The following is a 19,860-nucleotide window of genomic DNA, read 5'->3' as shown; positions in this document are numbered from 1 at the left end:
GTGTTTGGGTGTGTGAATTATATATCCATAAAAATATATAAAAATGAAACAATATGAAAGAATGTGACCATTCAGAAAATGACCAGCTTTCGGGTAATAGCGGTACAATGGCAAGCACTCAAAAAACAAGAAGAAAAGCTATTGTGGGAACTATTCACTACAGAGCCCCATCTTGCTGTGACCCGTGTCTACGTATTATTTCTGAGAAATTCCAGTTGTACACATTTCACTCTCTGCCATTGTGGAAAGGGCACACGGAGTGATCTAAAAGTTGTATTTCTTAAGAACCACTCTTTGGAAGCTCTAGGTCTGTAAGAACAGCATCTCCTAAACCTCAGTGCCTAGTTTGGGGTTTCCTTCAGGGGTCATGAAATGTTTGCTTGGTTCTGGCAGGTTTCCTCCAGAACAGGGCAGGTACACTGGGCTAGAAACCAGGCATTTGTAGGTGAACCAGCGTTTCTTAGGTAACTTGAACTACAGCAGACCTCTGCCCTGAAGTCGAGGATTCACTGACATATATTATCTACTTGATATTTATGTCCGAGAGAATGACATCCATTGTGGAATTTTTCCTTAAGATCTTTACTCCTAAAATCTGAATCTTCCATCTGGAAATTTTGGGTGATGTGGAAAGATATATACTCAGTTCATAAAGTGATAGAAATCCACGCTGGTTTTCACCTTTCTTTTCTTTTTAATATTTTTAATATTTTTCCTTTTTTTTGGTTAAGAGATATTTAAATCAGCCAAGGATTAAACAATCTTTCATTTTGGTCAGATAAGAAAATGAGAAAATAGCAGTATGATAAAGGGTATCCTAAACAGCTTTCAGGTTCTTTCATAGCTCTGGGAAGAGTGACAGAGATGAAACCCACGCAGACACACACACACACACACACACACACACATTGGGTTGCAGTTTTTCCAGGTTTCGTGTTTAAAATTGCTAAAATCTTTCATAACAGAACAAAGCAGCAGTGAACTTAGTGATGTTACTAGGTAAATAATTTAAAAGGAAGAAGCTTGACTACTGTGTCATATTCCACTGCCTCTAATTTGGTGTCTCTAATCTTGAGCTTGGCAACCAAATAACCTAGTTTATTACATTTATGTGTAAAATAGAATAAGTAGAATAGAGGAACTCTCTGATGAATAAAGTATATATGCTATGGTAGATTTGTTACGTGATAATACTTTTATCAAGAATATTTTTAACTTACTTCCTAATTCTGAGGTAGAAGCCAAAAAAGTGAGGTTACCAGAGGCTGAATTACGTTCTTCATCATATAGTAATTAATACTTATAGTAATTAACCTAAACCTTTTGAATCACAGAGTTTTGAGTAATGTTTGGCAACATTTAATTTAGAATGTATTTACATTTATTCTTTGAGATTGCATAAGGTAAACAACAAAATTTCCAGATCATTCAGTTAGATAGGACTGAATTCTGAAAATCGTATTCGAAGAGAATTTATTATAGTTTGAAAATTACCTGTTTTGGTGTATATATCTTACAATAAGTTTTTTAAAATATTATAGTATTTCATAGATGTGAAATACATTGTTTTAGAGAACAAACATACATGCAACGTATTTGTACTAAGAAGCTTAAGATGGATGTATTCATTTGCTTCCAAGTTCCTTGGCAGTTGGGCACATTTCAGACAAAGATGCACAAGAGAATATATAATATATGAATGTGTGTGTATGTATTCTGAGCACGTCTTTGCAAAAAATGCAAGGAAGGATACTTATAAAGAGTAGACTACTAATAGAATTCGACTTTAAAGTTGAAGATATACCCTTTTCCAATTGCTGTTCTTTCCTTTGTTCTAAGTCACCCCGTCTGTGGTAAGTTTGAAGCTGTAGGAAATTAATATAAATTCTTTCCAAAGTAGGAGCTATTTCAGGTGTTTAATTTTATGTAAAAGTATTACATATTTTATTTAAGATACATAATTATTGCTTGGGATAAAAAAAGATTCATTGGGACGATGACCAAATGTATTTTTATGCATATTCTCATGGCGTCTAGTAAAATCCTTTACTCATGGTAAACACTCAGTAAGTAGTTGATGGTTAAATGAAGGTACATATTTATCTAAAGTGGATATATTGGTATGAATTATATTTAGACAAGTAGCAATGAACCACACTCAAACTATGAATTAGGAAGTATAATTGTGAATTATACATTCTGCTTAAATCATGGTGCTTAGGTGTTCTAATAAATATGAATATATTAAAGTATTATTAAAATTATTACGTGTGAGATTTCCTGGAATATATAATATCATCAGTACAGTGGAAAGATAGATTTGCTTTAAAAAGCCACAAACATTTTAATTCTTATTTTGCAGAATGGTTTCACACCATTGTATATGGCGGCCCAGGAGAACCACCTGGAAGTTGTCAAGTTTCTCCTTGACAATGGTGCAAGCCAGAGCCTGGCCACGGAGGTAAGACACTTTGGTTCTTTCCATGGGTAAGTTCACGTGTTTATAGGGCATTTTATCAACCTGAAGCTATAAATTGAGAATTTGTCTCACTGGTATGTCATTGCAGTTGTATATTAACGTGTGGGCTCGCAAGGTTTTATGAAATATATTAGAAAACTCTATTCCTAGTCTTTCAAGAATCTTCCATTGCAGAGATACCCTCTCTGCTCTTAAATGCCGGGCTCTACCCTATAACTGAGCTGTTTATTTACTATTTACTTATTTGCTTGAGAACACTTATCTGCTTCTTAACAATTTTCCCTCAAAAGCAGCCACTGTTTTGAAATATTTTTGTGATAAAACATAAGTTTTAAATCTGGTTTTTTCCAAATTTAAGCTAGCATAATTATAATGATTGGATTTATATATTTCTAAAGTAAACTAATTAAACTCACACTTCTAAACAAAACTAGTACACATTTTTAAATACTAGATAAAAGTGGTATTTAAAAAAAAAAACGTTTGCAGTCAGGAATAGAGGAGTTATTTAAAAATAAAAAGTTATTTAAGTCACTGGTACTGTTTTAGGTAATACAGTTTATTTTTTAAACTAATCTGGATGGAAGATTGTAATCCCTTGTAAAGTGTATCACTAGAAATCTATTGCTAATAATAAAGGACCAACGTTTGGGTATTCTTTATTTTTAACAAAACAATGAATTAGAACAGATGTAGGGTTATCCTTGTCACAATACCACTCCTCTGACTTTCATTCTGAAGTATTTCCTGAATGGCACAAGAAAGATGACAATACAGGGATTGCATATAACCTCACCATTTTTTTGAGATTATGCCTTCAGGGGAAACCACTAAGTAAATGAAGAGGCAGTTCACACAAAAAGAAATACAAATGACTATAAATGTTTAAAATACCTCACCCTCCCTCATAGTCAAAGAAGTATTAATTTATTAATCAGATAAAGAATGAGATCCAGTCTTTTGCCCATGGGATGAGGAAGAAATTCAAGGGGTAGAAAAAATTGGTGAAGTTGACAATTGGTTGCAACACTTTTGCAGAAGCAGTAACTATCAAAATTAGTATTTATACACCTTCTTACGTAGCAATTCCACTTCAAAGAATTTCTGTCACATATATTAGAAGATAATGCAAAAAAAGTTATTATATAAGAAGCTCAACAATATGATTACTAATGACAATTTTTAAAAAACTAGGAAGGACAAATAGGGAAGTCATTGGATAAATACGGCTCTACTTAGACAGTAAAATGCTCTTCTGCACTATTAGCAAGGAGACAGGACTCTATGTACTGATACAGGAAAATGTCCGTAGTGTATTGTTACCAATGGTTTATTCTGAAAATTGAGGGAGGCTTACTTTTCACTTCATACCCTTCAGTTCTCTTGGTGATTTTTATCTTGAGAATGTATTTTTAAACAATAATATCCTTAGAGCTCGGTAAGAAATAACAAAGGAACCAACATTTGTAGACATCGAGCAGGGCCCATCCTCACACTGGGAGGAAGTAGCCTGAGTGAGTCCCTCAAGGACGAAGAAGCGCAGGTCTCATCATGCTTTGCAGGGAGAATGGGCAGCAGAGGTTGTTGTAGAAGAGGAAACCCATTCGCATTTTTGGATGGAAATACGAAATAATATAAATGTCCTGATGACAGCAATTCCTTAGTACTGTTTTCGTCTGTGAAGGACAGGTAGTATTCTTTTTCAGCCTGCGATGGACAGAGCATCAAGGATCTCTCCTTTAGAAGCGAATATAAACCCAATTAACTGCTAATAGATTAGAGTTAACTTGTCAGCTAATTATCAGTAACTCACTGAGTTCTCCAATTTTTTTTAAGCTTTCAAGGCCCCAAAAGAGGCACTACAACCAAGTAAAAAGAAATATTATATGAGATCCTTAAACAACTAATTCAGTCTTTTAGCAAGAAGATAGGTAGGTAGATAGGTAGGTAGGTAGGTAGGTAGATAGATAGATAGATAGATAATGTAGATAGATATGTAGATGACATGTAGATAGATAGGTATGTAGATAGATAGAGATATGTAGATAGATATATATGTACATAGGTAGGTAGATATGTAGATAGATATGTAGACAGGTAGATATGTAGATGATATATATGTAGATAGATATGTAGATGATAGATATATAGATAGAAATGTAGATAGAGATATGTAGATAGATAGAGAGATAATGCAGATAGATAGATTTTTTTTTACTCCTTTATATTAATTTCAAGAGGTTTTGGGGGGGTTTGGTAGCTTTAAAAAATAAATGAATGAATGAATGTTCTAAGAACAAATCACATCCATGTCTTCATGTAGTACCTCACTATATAAACAACATCTATTGATTATCTAGAGCTATTTGAAGCTTTGACTGAATTTTTATCTCTTCTTTTGGATTATTATTACTAGAGACTAAAATGAACAGCAAGAAATAAGATGTTTCATTCACACAGTGTTCTAACTACGATTTGCAATGATATTGGTATCATTTATACAGAAGTCTGTATTTACAGAATGAACAGTAGTGGGCAATGAAAGGATTCCTTAGATAGAAACATTTTAATAGGATTTTAAATTTATTATATGATGTGATATTGCCAAGGTCCATCAATACATTTTTTCTTCCATACGTACCTTGTATATATGTATCGAGTCTTTGGCATGGTTGTGGTTTTCGAAACCTTTCCTGTATTACTGTGTACTACATTTATATCTTTTCCATGGATATCTTTCTTCTTTTCCATGGATATCTTCCTTCTTTCGCTAATCAAAATTTTGAAGCATGAGGTGAATTTATTTGTTCATTTATATGGCACAAGTAATTATTAAGCACCAATTATGTGCCAGACAGTCCACAAGGCAGTGAAGTTTCTCAAGGAGCTCCTATCACGTTTCCTTTCGGCTTGTATTTTTCTCTTAAGAATAACTGTACAGAGCAAACCAAACCATTTAAACTTGGTTTGGAAACAAAATCTAGAGCTGCTAATTTTAGCTGTTAACACCTTAGGGCTGGTACTTTGTGTCTTTAATTGGTTTGTGCAGGAAGCACATTCTTGTCAGTGCTAATGTCTCAGCTGCAGTTGATTTTCTGGTACAAGGTAGTTTCCTTTATGTATAGGCCCTGTGAATTGAAAAATTCCTATCAGTGGAAATGTAGCCATTTCATTTTGCTGCAGAACAGAAGTGAGCTGTCATTTTTACCCCTTAGGTTTTGCTCAGGTTTTAAAAGTGAGATGCGACGTTAACTCTTAATACACAATTTTCCTTTCACCATTCCATTTTTTTAAATGTATTTTTCTCTTTTTTTTTCAAAAGTAATATATTAAATAAATGAGAAAGTACAATAAAAAGCAAAAAGAAGAAAAAGCCATGGTTAATTTTCCCTAGAGATAACATTCTGTTTATTCATCCAGATTTTTTGTCCATGTTCACAACGTACACATTTATCTTAATGAAAATGAGATCATATATTTACATGGTTATGTAGATTCCTTTTCCCATAACATTAAATTACACTCTAAACTTTATGTCCCTCAGTGTAACCTGTGATATCATTTTGATGACGTCCAGGTTGTAGGCAGCCTTTCTCCATTATCTTACATATGGTTGCAGGGAATGTCCTTCCAGCTGCGTCAATGCTCATCCTCTTCCTTATTTGGGTCTTCTTGGAAAAGTTGAAAGCGGCAAGTGGAACTTCAGCCAGATCTTGAGGCTTGGAGCATAGATAGAATTTGTGTATGTAGAACAAGGAGGACATTTCAGGGTGCAGCAAATAGCCTGAGATTAGAAGCCAGGGTGGAGATGGTCCGCACGTCCACAGTTAGTAAGGAGAATGGAGATGATTTGTACGAGAAGAGCCTGGACAATACTGTCACTTAGGCGCTTGGCGCCAATATTTTACACATCCTTGAATATAAATGTGCTGATTTGCATTCAGCCAAATGAGTGGTAGGAGTGGTAGGTGTTTTCCAGCAAGGAATACAATGGTGAAAGTGGTCTTTTAGGAAAACCAACAAGACGTGAGTATGCAAGTAACTGATTTTTCTATCTCCCTTATAAGCACTCCTCCATCAGAGCAACCCTTGATTTGTGCCACAGGGACTACAGATATAAAATATCATGACCCGAATAAAATAATAAGTAACTTACTTGCCAATTGTCTAGTAAAAATAATTTTGAAATGTTCTTTTGAGTGTGTGATAATGAAAGCGTTGCAGAATTAAAATTTGGGAGCCAGTCCTGGGATGTTCTGCTCTGTACTATGTGTTCTACAGTCAGCAGATCATCCACAAATTAATTAACCACAATGAAATCTGTAGCTGTCTTCTCTTTGACAAGTCCCGGGGCCATACGGTGGGAAGACTCAATGTATAGATGTGTGTGTATGTCTGAATTGCCTTTAGTCACATTTTGTATGATCCCTTCTTTCATTGGTCAGAGAAACCACGAGTCTTTCATGTATATCTTTCTTAAAACAGCAGTGAGTATAGTTCATTAATTCACATATACTAATTGAGCACCAGGTATACGCTAGGCAACAAGGTACAGTGATGAAGCAGACAGGATATGCTAGGCAACAAGGTACTGGATAAAACAGTTTTAAATTATCAGTAGAAATGTTTACAGCTTATTTAAATGAACTCCTTTGCAAAATTTGCCTGGATTTAACCCGAGAGGTAATTGTTTTCACTGAGATTATTTTATGGATACGGAAATTCTGCCGTCTTTTTCTTGTTTAGGTAGGACTTTCAAAATTTACCCACTTTTTCCATAGAAAGAAACCCATAAACTTATTACAGATTTTTAAATTATTTCCTGCTTTGGTATATGTGTAGTTTTAAATTTCTTTCCACATATGTCTACTTGAGTACGTCAGCTTTAATAACCCCGAACAAAAATTGACATTTGGTCACTCGGTCACCTTCTTATTTGTTAATGAAGAAGAAAATATCCATAGGGACCAGTCTTGACCCATCCATCTGTTCGCAGGATGGCTTCACACCGTTGGCAGTAGCTTTGCAACAAGGTCACGATCAAGTAGTGTCACTCCTGCTAGAAAACGACACGAAAGGAAAAGTGCGTCTTCCAGCTCTTCACATCGCTGCCAGGAAAGATGACACGAAAGCTGCCGCCCTGCTGCTGCAGAATGACAACAATGCAGATGTAGAGTCGAAGGTGAGGACCTGGGAAACGAGCCCCTCGTGCAGCATCCTGTGTTAGGCACCCAAATGTGAAGAATGCCTGGGCTCCCTTTGGAGCTTATGCCAAACACTTAACTGCCCTGAAAGGAATAAAATGAAGCGCCCAAGTCATCCAGCCGAAGGCACATCCCCTGCCCTTGGCATCTAAAGCTGGGAGGGAACTGTGGGTGCTGCCCTGTGTGTGCTAACATGGAGGCCACCTCAAAAGAAATCAATCGATATGTACCCAACAGTGTCCTTCCTTTGAACATGTATTTTTAATGTAGTTAACACGTCAGCTCAAACATCAAGGTGAAAACTTACAAAATGCTAGCCACGGTGTGCACAAAGTCAACCTTTGGTTGCTATCTCAGACGGTAGGCAATGCACTGAGTATTGATCAGCTGTGGAAACCATGCCAGCAGCCAGGGTCCCAGCCAACAACTCCCACTGTCTGGACACTTGCAAGCCTCGGTGGAGGAAATGTGGCATTTGGAATAGGCCGTCACATAGCCCTTCATTCAGTCTAGCTTTCTTTCTGTGCCTATCGTGCTTCCATCAGAGCTTTCACCCTCGTCACTTAGCTGTCATGAGCTTTCTGCCATCCATGATCACCGACAGCAAACTAACCGTTCATTTTTTCCTCCTCCTTGCTTCCAAATGTGTTAACCTAGCTGGTGGTGAATAGAACAACAGAGGTATATATACATATATATACGTGTACATATGATCTATATCTGCATCATCATTTTCCCATTTCTTAGAGCTGCTACCTCATTTCTTTCCCTTCTTCTTTGCATTGCCTTCTGTAGGCTAGATACCTGCTTTATACCCCCGCCCTCAAAGTAGCATGTACCAGAGAAGATAGTAGTTTGATTACCAGGGCTTTCTGCAGCTGAACCTGGTGTTTGAAAGGAAGTATGAGGAAGCCTTGAAACTTAAGGGTATTTCAATAGCGTTCTGTGACACGAAGCATTTTGACACTTGAGAAACTTATCAGCTGTACCTAAAGCTGCAGACAACCCTGTCATTCTACTCATCTAGGATTGGTTCTCTAGAGTTCTGCATGACACTTACCCTCAGTGGTGTCAGCAAGATGAAAGTTACCCCAGAAGGGCACACATATGACCCACCCTTGACAAGAGTCAGTCAGATCGCTAGCATGGCTGAGAAGCTTGCTAACAATTTAGAAATGCATCTAGTTCCTATAAGGTTTCAATCTTTGGGGACTAAGTGAACCGCTGCATGTTTTAGCACTTTTTTTAAGGAAGTAAAATGACCTTGGTATGAATAATCCAGAAAAATGTGCTATCGAGTAGGCATTTGCTACTAAAGAGACCAGCTTGTCCATTTCTTCATGAAACGCATTCACCACGATTCAAGACCAATGTGTAATAGTACCTCTTCCCCCCAAATTGCTTTCATCGTTAAAATTGGCTTTTACCGTTTGTTCATTTGACTCTACGTTGAATATATAAAACAAGTTAAATTTTGACAGAGTTTCAATGGACGATTCTATGAATGATAAAGCAGTGGTACTAATCGAACTTTCTTTGAGCTGTCAAGATATTTCTTGTCATCCCTATTTTAACTTTCGGAAACATTGGCTTCTGTGTAGTTCTGTTCCTGGATTACTAAAATGGCTCAGTCTCCACCCTTGGTTCCTCCCTGGCTATTCCTCTGCCTGTGAGTTTGGCATCTCTCTGAAATCCTATGAGCAATTGGCACTAATGGAAAGAAACCTAGTACAGAATGGAATGTGGACCTCAGCGTATTTTGCTTCCCCGTTTTTATCTGGGCAGGGTTATGGTATTAACGTGTCAGGCAAGGGGCCGGCAGGAATCAGCTGAACGTCTGCTCTGTTTTCTTTCCAGAGTGGCTTCACTCCGCTCCACATAGCTGCTCATTATGGAAATATCAACGTAGCCACGTTGCTGTTAAACCGAGCGGCAGCCGTGGACTTCACCGCGCGGGTAAGAGTGCTGTGGTCTGACGTGCGCTTCAAGCATTTGAAACGATTCTTAACCCTCCTTCCCCACCATGAGGAGGAGGTCAAGACAGTTGCCCGCCAAGGGTCCTCCCAGTCAGTGGAAGGTGTGATGTCTACTTATACTAGTGCGTTTTCTTGCATACAGGTGTGCCTATTTCCTAGGAGGAAAAGAAAACCAAGATCGGGGTCGGGAGTAGGGGTGGGTGATAAATATCTAAGTGAATATATAGAAAATGTGATTTAAATAATGATGACTGGAGACTACACACTGTCCCCCAAGTTGAAATTTCTGAGACTGTAGAAATGGGTCGGATGGCACTAACAGTGCTCTAGACATCAGGGTCTCGATCTTCCAGGTGGGAATGAGTTGGAATGTCTGGATAAGGCCCAGACTTTAGAACCCAAATAATAGAGGCCACCTTTTGCTCTTAACTTCTGTCCCCTCTAAACTTTCAGAATGGGTAACACGATTCTGTAACCTGAGTAAGCTCATAATCATAGGGAAAGGAATTACTGTGTCGTGTGTACTCCTGGACAGCCGCTCAGACATCCCGAGTAACATGGCCCTGAATGTAAAAGCTGGTCTAGCTCTAGGCCTGATCGTCAGCAACAGCATCATCAGAAGTAGAAACAAGGTGGGAAGCAGGACAGAGAAGTGGCTGGATGTGGGGACTCAGGATTCAGACTCCCTGGGTTCCAGTTTTGGATTTAACTTTTCTTTCTGTGTCCATCAGTTTCCTCACTGGTAAGATGAAGTTAATATGGATTATGAAATTAAATAATAAATGGTGATAAAAAAAAATAATAACAGCACTCCTGTACTGGGTCACTGAGAAGTAGGAGTGAGCGTACCCAGAGCACCTAGCGCGGCGCCTGACACATCAGCACCAGCAGCGCTGTGATTTTGCACATGGCGTTGGAAGCATTATTTTTGCTAAAAACCTCACTTGTTAGGGGAGAAGTGGCAATAGACCCGGTAGAGAGAACAATCGTAATGCTAGTACCAGCAGTAGTTGTAGCAGTAGTAAAAGTAATACCATCTTTGAAGCAGATGCCAAGCTGAGCATTTTTACCTCATATATTCTTATATCAAGAAAAGTGTTACTTATCCTTGTGTTACAGAAGGGGAAACCAAGGCCTAGAGATAAGAAATAGCTGGTCCAGATCACAGAGCTAGCAAATGAGAAATGGCAGAATTTCAGCCCCAAAGCTCTTCACCCCTCCAGTCTTCCGCCTCCCTCCGCTGATGTTAAGGGTTCATTTTTCTTTTCCTTCTTATAATTCATTAGTTCTATAAAAATTAATACGAACTCAGAATAGGCTAATATAAAAGCTATTTCCAGGGACAGAGCGATGTCTGGCCGCGGCCCTGGGAGCTCCGCCTCTGCCATCGGGACGCGGCGTGCTGCCCAGACCGGCGCTCAGGGGGCCCGGGCCGGCTAGAGGCATGGGGGGCCCCGGGGCCCTGCGACGCACTACCAGAGGCCTGGCGGGTCATCAGGGAGCCGGATGCCCATGGCTGGCTTGCAGGTGGGAACCCCTGCAGGCTCCCCATTCGGCACAGCTGCTCCACTTCGACCTGGCATGCCACCCACCATGATGGACCCATTCCGAAAACGCCTGCTTGTGCCCCAGGCCCAGCCCCCGATGCCTGCCCAGCGCCAGGGGTTAAAGAGGAGGAAGGTGGCAGATAAAGTTCTACCTCAGCGAATTCGGGAGCTTGTCCCAGAGCCTCAGGCATACATGGATCTCTTGGCTTTTGAGCGGAAGCTGGACCAGACCGTTGCTCGAAAGCGGATGGAGATCCAGGAGGCCGTCAGAAAGCCTCTGACGCAAAAACGAAAGCTGTGGATCGATATTTCTAGTACGTTCAGTCCCAGCAAGGCAGAGGGTGATAGTGCAGGAACCGCAGGGACCCCCGGGGGGAAACCCCGCAGGGGACCAGGTGGCTTCCTGGGAACTCCGAGTAGAGGGGAAACTGTTGGGTGATCCTAGGAAACAGAAGAGGAAGTTTTCTTCCGTCTTTAAGAACCTCGTCATTGAGCTGGACAAAGGAACTGTACGGGCCTGAACCACCTGCTGGAGTGGCACCGGATGCCCACCACCCAGGAGACAGGTGGCCTCCAGGTGAAACGGCCCGAGACCTCATCGTCAGGTGCACCCGCCTGCTCATGCTGGGTCACCAGCCTCCCCAGTACAAGTCGGACCCCCGACTGGCGAGGCTGCTGGGGGTGCACACACACACGAGGGCTGCCACCATGCAGGCCAAACACAGCCAGCTGCAGGACGGCCATGAGCGGGAGTACGTCAGCTGCAACCGGTACTTCCACCGGATCTTCAGCTGCGGCCGACTCCGTTTCTCTGAGATTCCCATGAAGCTGGCCGGGTTGTTGCAGCATCCAGACCCCATTGTCATCAACCATGTCATTAGCGTGGACCCTAACGACCAGAAGAAGACAGGCTGTTATGACATTGATGTGGAGGTGGATGACCCACTCAAGGCCCAGATGAGCAATTTTCCGGCCTCTACCACCCATCAGCAGATCGCCGCCCTTGATATCAAGCTCCATGAGACCACTGAGTCCATCAGCCAGCTGAAGACCCAGAGGGATCTCACACTCAGTTTTAGCACTGACCCCCAGGACTTCATCCAGGCATGGCTCCGTTCCCAAGATCATCACTGATGTGATTGGAAGTCCTGAGGAGGAGAGACGAGCTGCTTTCTACCACCAGCCCTGGGCCCAGGAAGCAGTGGGGAGGTGCATCTTTGCCAAGGTGCAGCAGCAAAGGCAGGAACTGGAACAGGTGCCGGGAATCCGCCTGACCGCAGGCTCGGGGATCCCTTCCTTTCTTCCCAGCCCTGGAGCACCCCCCTCCTCAGCCTGGAAGGGGACCACCCTCTGGGGCACAGACACGTATGTCAAGGAGGGGGTGAGCGGTGTCTCCTGTCACCTTCTGCTCCCCAGCTTTAGTTTCATAAGTGTAGTGAGAGGATTCCGTGTTGCTTAGTCCCCAAAGCCTTACTACTTACACGTTGGCTTTAATTGGATTCACAGCAGAGGCCTCCTTTGCCCCCTGCAGGCAGGCCCGAGTAGGACCTGGAGGCTGTGCTTTGACATCGCAAAGGCCCCTGGCTTTGTTTGTTTACAGACCCCCTTGGAGCGAGTGTCAGCGCTGGCTCTGGGCAGCTGGGCGAGGAAAAGGGGCACAGCTCACACTCTTCCTGTAGCCTTTCCAAACCAAAGTTCTTTGCTATTCCTACCAGCCCAGCCTTGCTGCTGTTTTTTTTCCCTTTCCTTTGGGTATTTGCACTATTCGTGGAGCAGGTTTTTCTATGCGGGAGCCACGTTTTTTGTACAGGAGTAAGCTGGGGTTTTTCGGGGAGCCCTACTTGGTATCTCCTTCCTTATTTTCTTTTCTCAGTCTGCAAGCGGCTCTGGCCGCCATCATCTCCTGAGAGGCCAGAGGGCTGCCACCCCCAGCTCTTGGGCCCAGGGGTAACGCCTCCTAGAGGGAGGGCATGCTAGTTCTCTGGCGGGGCCTGAGGCATGGGTGAGCGTGCTGGGGGAGGGCAGGGGGAGGGCAGGGAAGCGGTGGCGAGGACTGTTGTTCCCCTTTGGAGCTTGGGAAGGAGAGTGGGCCTAGGGCTTGGCAAGTGCCACTTCTGGCAGGTTTAGAAATTTCCAAATAAATCTTTGTTTATTGGTGGCAAAAAAAAACAAAACCCTATTTCCTATCCTATTGTCATCAGCCTGCTAAAAGCCTTTATCAGTTGAAATGAGGCAGCTCATGTCACTCTAGAGCCATGTTCTTATTGCACGAACAGCATCCTTGGGTTTCAGCAACATGGCAGACCCGAGGCCTAGTGTGACATTTTGAAGGACAAAGTTAAGTACTTCTTTAAGTCATGTATATACAGGGCACGCCGATGTGAAAACTGAAGCTCGTGTCTGTAAGATGCATCCTTCTGGTTTTATATCTCTAACTCACAGGAAACCTCATTAAGTCACATCTTCTAATTAGGACATTTGGAAAATTCATGTCAGGGTAGTGTCTGAAGTTTTGTCTTTGTGCCATTGTTCAGAAATTTCCTGATGCTGCTGAAAAGAAGGAGATTGGGGTCATGTTTAAGCAATTTAAGAGGACAAATTGCAGTATTTGCAGACTCCTTCAAACAATTCCAAAGCATCAATTTACATTAAAACAATGACTATGGTAATTACAGATGATGCTAATTTATTGATTAAAGATGAGTGGACACTATGGAAGCTAAAAAAAAAAACACACACACAAAAAAGGGTTCTGAAGAACGTAGGGGCAGGACAGGAATAAAGACACAGACGTAGAGAATGGACTTGAGGACACGGGGAGGGGGAAGGGTAAGCTGGGACGAAGTGAGCGAGTAGCATGGACATATATACACTACCAAACGTAAAATAGATAGCTAGTGGGAAGCAGCCGCATAGCACAGGGAGATCAGCTCAGGGCTTTGTGACCACCTAGAGGGGTGGGATAGGGAGGGTGGGAGGGAGACGCAAGAGGGAGGGGATATGGGGACATATGTATATGTATAGCTGATTCACTTTGTTATACAGCAGAAACTAACACACCATTGTAAAGCAATTATACTCCAATAAAGGTGTTTAAAAAAAAAAAGTGGAGACCTCAGACCCACGTTGTTACCTTGTTAACCTTGTCTGAATTACCGTATGTGATTTAAAAGTCACAGTGTGCTTTTGTTTAAAATATGTTAAAATTCAGACTTTTTGCTGATTTGGAAAAGCATTTTCTCCAGACATTCCTCATTAACGAGGCCTCATAGCATTCTGAACTGAAGGCTGTGGTGGAAGTTAATCATACTTACTAGGAGGCCTGTACTGTTGCTTACACCCTACGGCACATGCTTCCCTCCATACGTGATGGATGGCTTGCAGTAGGTTGTCTGAGCAGAGCTGGTCTTCACATGAAAAGCTTAATTGGAGGCAACTGCTAGTTGCCTCCAGAAACCCACTGTAGGTTCCAAATCTCCAGTAATTTTGTTATGTAACAATCCAGCGTTTAGCCTTTTGTATTACAGAGACCTCTCCCTTCCCAACTCGAGTGGGGTCCTTCTAGGTCAGAGTTCTCTCAGGGATGTAGCAGGTGAAAGTCAGATGCCCTAGAACACAGATGGGATCAGATTTTGCCTGGTCAAAACAATAAAGGAAGGATCATGAAGCCTCAGTTGCAAAGAACTAGGTGCAAATCATAACCATAAATCGTATGCTTCAGGAACTGGGTTGAGATAGAGGTATCGATTCGAAAGTTAGAGGTCAAGTTACAAAATGACAGCAGCAACCTTTGTCTTAGGGGGGCTGTGATTTCTGCTTCCTGGCTGGGACAGAGCATTGAAGAAAGGCGGATACAGTCTTGTAGTGCTTTGTGGGCTGAGGGCGTGACCTCAAGAATAGCTACCTGCTGGTGAAGAGAGCTGGGGATAGGAGTAGGGATAACCCTTCTGGAATCATTTCCTGCGTGTAGTGCATGTGCAGATACGAGGCAGGTGCGAGGCAGAACCAAACGCGGTGTGACTGAAGAGAGAACACAGTAGAATGGATTGTTTCTATGCTGCTTTGTAGTGCTGGCTAATTCAGGCAGCAAGAAAACAGATCGTAGCCAGTGGTGAACGTATACCCCCGAGCAGCAGTGATGGTAACTGATTTATAGGATACTTACTGGTTCTATTAACACCTTTCCTTAGATTTTTATTATAATGTGAATTTTGATTTTTGTGTTGTAATTTTGCCGTGTTTATGTATTGCATAAGATCTCCTGTCTGACATCTTAAATATTTCCTTTTGGATTATCCAGACCTGTTCAGCCTCAAGGGTCCACAGCAGGGAGTTAATAGAATAGCTGCTGAAGACTGCAGTGCAGTGTCAGCACGCTGCATTCTCTGAATTGTGTCTGCTGAGATGGCCTTGACACCATCTGAATTTATGCGTGACCCTTGCTCTCTTAGCAAGTCATCCTAGCTCTCTTGGGGAAGAGAATGTAAGTAAGACACACCAGAGCTGCTCCTGATTCACTTTCCAGTAAGGAGCATTGATGCCCTGGAGTAGGTAAAGGCCAAATTATATTATTGGATGCCTGCAAAATTCCCTTCATTGAAGAAGATAGATGAATGCTTTGCTAGCTAAGACATTTTTTCATCAAATACAGTGGACCACCTAACTTAATCTGCACTCTCGTCATTAACCTTTCTTTTGTAAATTATTATTTAACTTCCCATCTGGGGAAGATAATTGAGTAAAATATCCTTCTATTGGTCTTGGTATGTAGTACTTTTTTGTTCTGATCTCTGAAAGGATTACGGATTTATGTGTTTGAGTGCTATACCTCATTTGTTTGCAAAAGGATTTCAGGAGGTTTACAGATTAAAATATACAAAGTAAGACATGTAAGGATGAAACAGAAAAAGTAAATGTTACTAAGCAACTGGAAAGAGCTAGTGAATACAAAGCCCTTAAATTTAGGCTTTAAGGGCTTTTATACATGTAGTAGAAAAGGAAGCACAGGTTATATAGTTTTCACTTTTTGACAAAGGAAATCTTAGTTATCTATAGGGACAGGTTTTTTTGTGTGTGAAATAATTCAGATGTGATTTTTATATCATGTGAATCATTGTATTAAGAGCAGTGAGTTTCCACAGGCATAGAGAACAGACTTGTGGTTGCCAGGTGGGAGTGGGGGAGGGAGAGGGATGGACTGGGAGTTTGGGGTTAGCAGATGCAAACTATGAAATTTAAAATGGAAAAACAACAAGGTCCTACCATATAGCACAGGGAACTATATCCAATCTCCTGGGATAAACCATAATGGAAAAGAATATAGAAAAAGAATGTATATATGTGTATAACTGAGTCACGTTGCTATACAGCAGAAATTAGCATAACGTTGTAAATTAACTATACTTTAATGAAAAAAAAGAAAAAAAAAAGAACAGTTTCATAGTTGACAGTATCTTTAATAGCTACATTTCAAAAGGTTCCATTCCTACTACCCCATACTGCCTAAGTCTCCATCTGTGTAGGCGCCTTGCCCAGGGAGGCAGAGACACTATGGCCCAGGTACTTAGCTGTGTGATGCTCTAATTGCGTGTGATAGAACTTGGCGCGTGTGCCACAGATCTGTGACTAGTTAACATGTCCAACTGGACTGCCTTTCTCAAATAGCAGTTGTTTTGAACAAAGCTTTAGCAGGGGCTCGGCCACATTTGGAACTCAATTATGTCATAAGAAAGGCTACTTTATCTAAAGTTCTTAGATAAAGGCTACTTTATCTAAAGTTCTTTTGGTTAAAGTGAGAGCAGTGTTTTTAGACAGTTGAACTCCTAAACCTGTTGATGGAAACATACAAGTGTCAGATTTTACGTTCTGCCCAAATAAGAGGTCGATACGGGGTCAGCACATGCATAAGCAAAACGACGTCTGTGGAGAAACATTATCTGGAGACTTCCTTTCTCAGTTCAATTCATTCTGGCAAATATTAAAGAACTTCTCCTGTAAGCTAGACCTGGAAGTCCAGACTCAAGTAAGCCACTGACCTGACGCTACTAATTTGTTGAGGCCCCCATGTGCTCAACCATACCAAAAAGTCTCTCTTTCTTAATTCCCCAAAGCACAACTAAGTCTTGGCTCTAGTACCCAACAAGACTTCTCTAAAAACTTTGGGATTGATGAAGGGAGTTCAGAACAGAAAGGCAGAGCTTATTACTCAGGCATATAAAGGAATGAAATAGTGCCATTTGCAGAGACATGGATGGACCTAGAGATTGTCATACAGAGTGAAGTAAGTCAGAAAGAGAAAAGCAAATATCATATAATAATCACATATATGTGGACTCTAGAAAAATGGTACAGATGAACTTATTTGCAAAGCAGAAATAGAGTCACAGACGTAGAGCACAAACTTATGGTTACGGGGGGAGGGGGGGAGGGATGAAATGGGTGGTTAGGATTGACATATATACACTATTATATATAAAATAGATAACTAATGAGAATCTACTGTATAGCACAGGGAACTCTACTCAGTGCTCTCTGGTGACCTAGGTGGAAAGGAAATTTTAAAAAGAGTGGATATATGTATACGTGTAACTGATTCACTTTGCTGTAGGCAGAAACTAACACAACATTGTAAAGAAACTATATGCCAGTAAAAATTAATTTTTAAAAATGAGATTAAAAAAAAAAAAGGCAGAGCTGAAGGACCTGTTCTGGATAACACTGTCCCCAAAGTCCGTGGGCTATGACCCCTTCCTCAGGAAAGGGCTCCCTTGTGAGCCCCCTGAAGCCACTGTGTTGGAGAGTCTCTCTTACTTCCCTTAGCGAGAACTCCTTTTACCAAACACTATGTCTGTTCTGGTCAGAGTCTAAGCCCCTTAACCTAGTCTCTGGTCCCAGAGAGAGGGGGAACCCCATTTCCTCTACACCTGGGCTCTCTTAATTCAGTAGCCACTAACAACTGAGTACTAACTTTAATTTAAATTAAATGTAAACGTCTATGCCTCATTCCCCAGAACCACATTTCGGGTGCCCAGTTTCCACGTGTGGCTAGCAGCCATTGTATTAACACTGTATACGTAACATTTCCATCATCACAGAAAGTTGTTTCGAGCAAAGCTGAGACACCATCAGTCTCAGGCCTCCTTCCCTTCGGTGTCATAATTGTCTCTAAATGCAACTTTCCCCTCCAAGGAAAGTGATGCTTTAAGCAGAAGCAATTTTACTCCTAATAGACTCGCCCCTTTCGGCTCCAAAAGCAGATTGCCGCCTTTCCCATCATGTAAGCAGAGACCGCCGTGACCACCAACAGCAATAAAACTGAAATCTTCTTCCAAAGAGGACTAAAAATACTGCTGGCAACTTGACCTCCATAGTAATTTCTCCCCAGTTCATGCCATGGAGAGTTCAGAAATATCAGAGATTGAGATAGGTCTCAAGAGAGGTCTCCAATTGCCAGAGATTATGCCGCAGTTACTTCTGTGAGCCTCTGTTTTTTAATCTGGGTAAAAGATGCTTGTATCCTGTTCCTCAAAGACGCTTTCTCTGACCCCCTAAAATAGGTCGCTCCCCTCCTTGCCCCAGTGTGTGTGCTCATCGTGCCCTGTTGGTCCCGTGATTGGCCTTGAAACTTAATTCTGTGGGAGTGTTTGTCTTGCACACTGTGTTTATTACCTAAGCCCCTTGCAGTCTGAGATGCCTTATTCACCCTCTATCCCCAGCTCCTCCACGGGACATCTTTCCTCACCTGGTAAATATCCTCTTTCCAAATGCTTACCACATTCCTGCCTCTGTGATAATGACTTTAACGTGAACTTCTTCTTTTCAATCCTCCAGTGAAGGACTCAGCCGTGGAGAATGTGTCTCTTGCCATTTAGATTTTGTAAGAGACGTAGGCATTTTATTTCAGAGAACCATTCCTCAAGGTACTGGGGGCAGGCAGGACCTGTATTTTTGCTGCCTGGCAGCCCTTGATCTGCCTCCCTGAGTGGTACCTTTCACGTACTGATGGAGCTGCATTCCATTAAGCCAGAGGGTGGTACCATGAAAGCATCCAGGACGTTGCCTGCTGCAGAATAAGTGCTCGGCGGATGCTCATTTTCTTCCTTTCTTCTGTAGGTAAAAATGTGTAGTAATCATGATATAAAATAGTCGTGATTTGAGTATTTAGTAAGTTCCAGCTTCTTTGTTAAGCATTGTGCGTGCATGAGCTGAACAGTCCTATTCAGGCTAAAGTAGAGGTGTCGTGAAATACGCCTCACACACCCTGTGCTTCACCTCCCCTGCAGGACTTTGAGTTCCTCAAGGGCAGACCTACGTGTTATTACACATTTGGGGATCCCTGGAGTGTAACCCACTACCTAGCACTGGGAAGGACTCGATATATATTTGTTGAATTCAAGAATGAATCAACAGATAACTTCCAGGCCTCCTTATCCACTATTCCCGGGCACCCAGTACCTATTCAAACCTGCTTTCCTCAAGCCCCAGTCCTCTCCCTGGTCTATCAGAATTTCAGGCCGAGCTTCACATGGTGTTAGGGACCCACTTCCCAAACTGATGTGAGCTGCATTACGGGGGATGGGAAATCCACAGGATTCTGTTAGAGGGGTAGAGGCAAGTGCACCAAACCCAAGTATTGAATGTCAGACGCTGAGAGG

At 41.7% G+C, this 19,860-nt stretch overlaps 1 protein-coding gene and 1 pseudogene across 22 annotated transcripts in view; both read left to right on the top strand.

The window, feature by feature from the left end:
• ANK3 (ankyrin 3) overlaps positions 1-19,860 on the top strand; it is a 688,018-nt gene that overhangs the window by 469,227 nt on the left and 198,931 nt on the right. For all 22 annotated transcript variants that reach the window (XM_049696621.1, XM_049696616.1, XM_049696615.1 and 19 more), the window contains 3 exons: positions 2,363-2,461; positions 7,476-7,661; positions 9,541-9,639. In XM_049696621.1, the coding sequence (XP_049552578.1) occupies positions 2,363-2,461; positions 7,476-7,661; positions 9,541-9,639 (384 nt within the window). The remainder of the gene's footprint in view (positions 1-2,362; positions 2,462-7,475; positions 7,662-9,540; positions 9,640-19,860) is intronic.
• LOC105748526 (SWI/SNF-related matrix-associated actin-dependent regulator of chromatin subfamily D member 2-like) lies at positions 10,217-14,122 on the top strand (annotated as a pseudogene).

This window comes from Orcinus orca, chromosome 14 (genome assembly GCF_937001465.1).
Source record: "Orcinus orca chromosome 14, mOrcOrc1.1, whole genome shotgun sequence".
NCBI lineage: Eukaryota > Metazoa > Chordata > Mammalia > Artiodactyla > Delphinidae > Orcinus > Orcinus orca.
The sequence above is the reverse complement of the archived record's forward strand: the minus strand, read 5'-3'. Positions and strand labels throughout refer to the sequence as shown.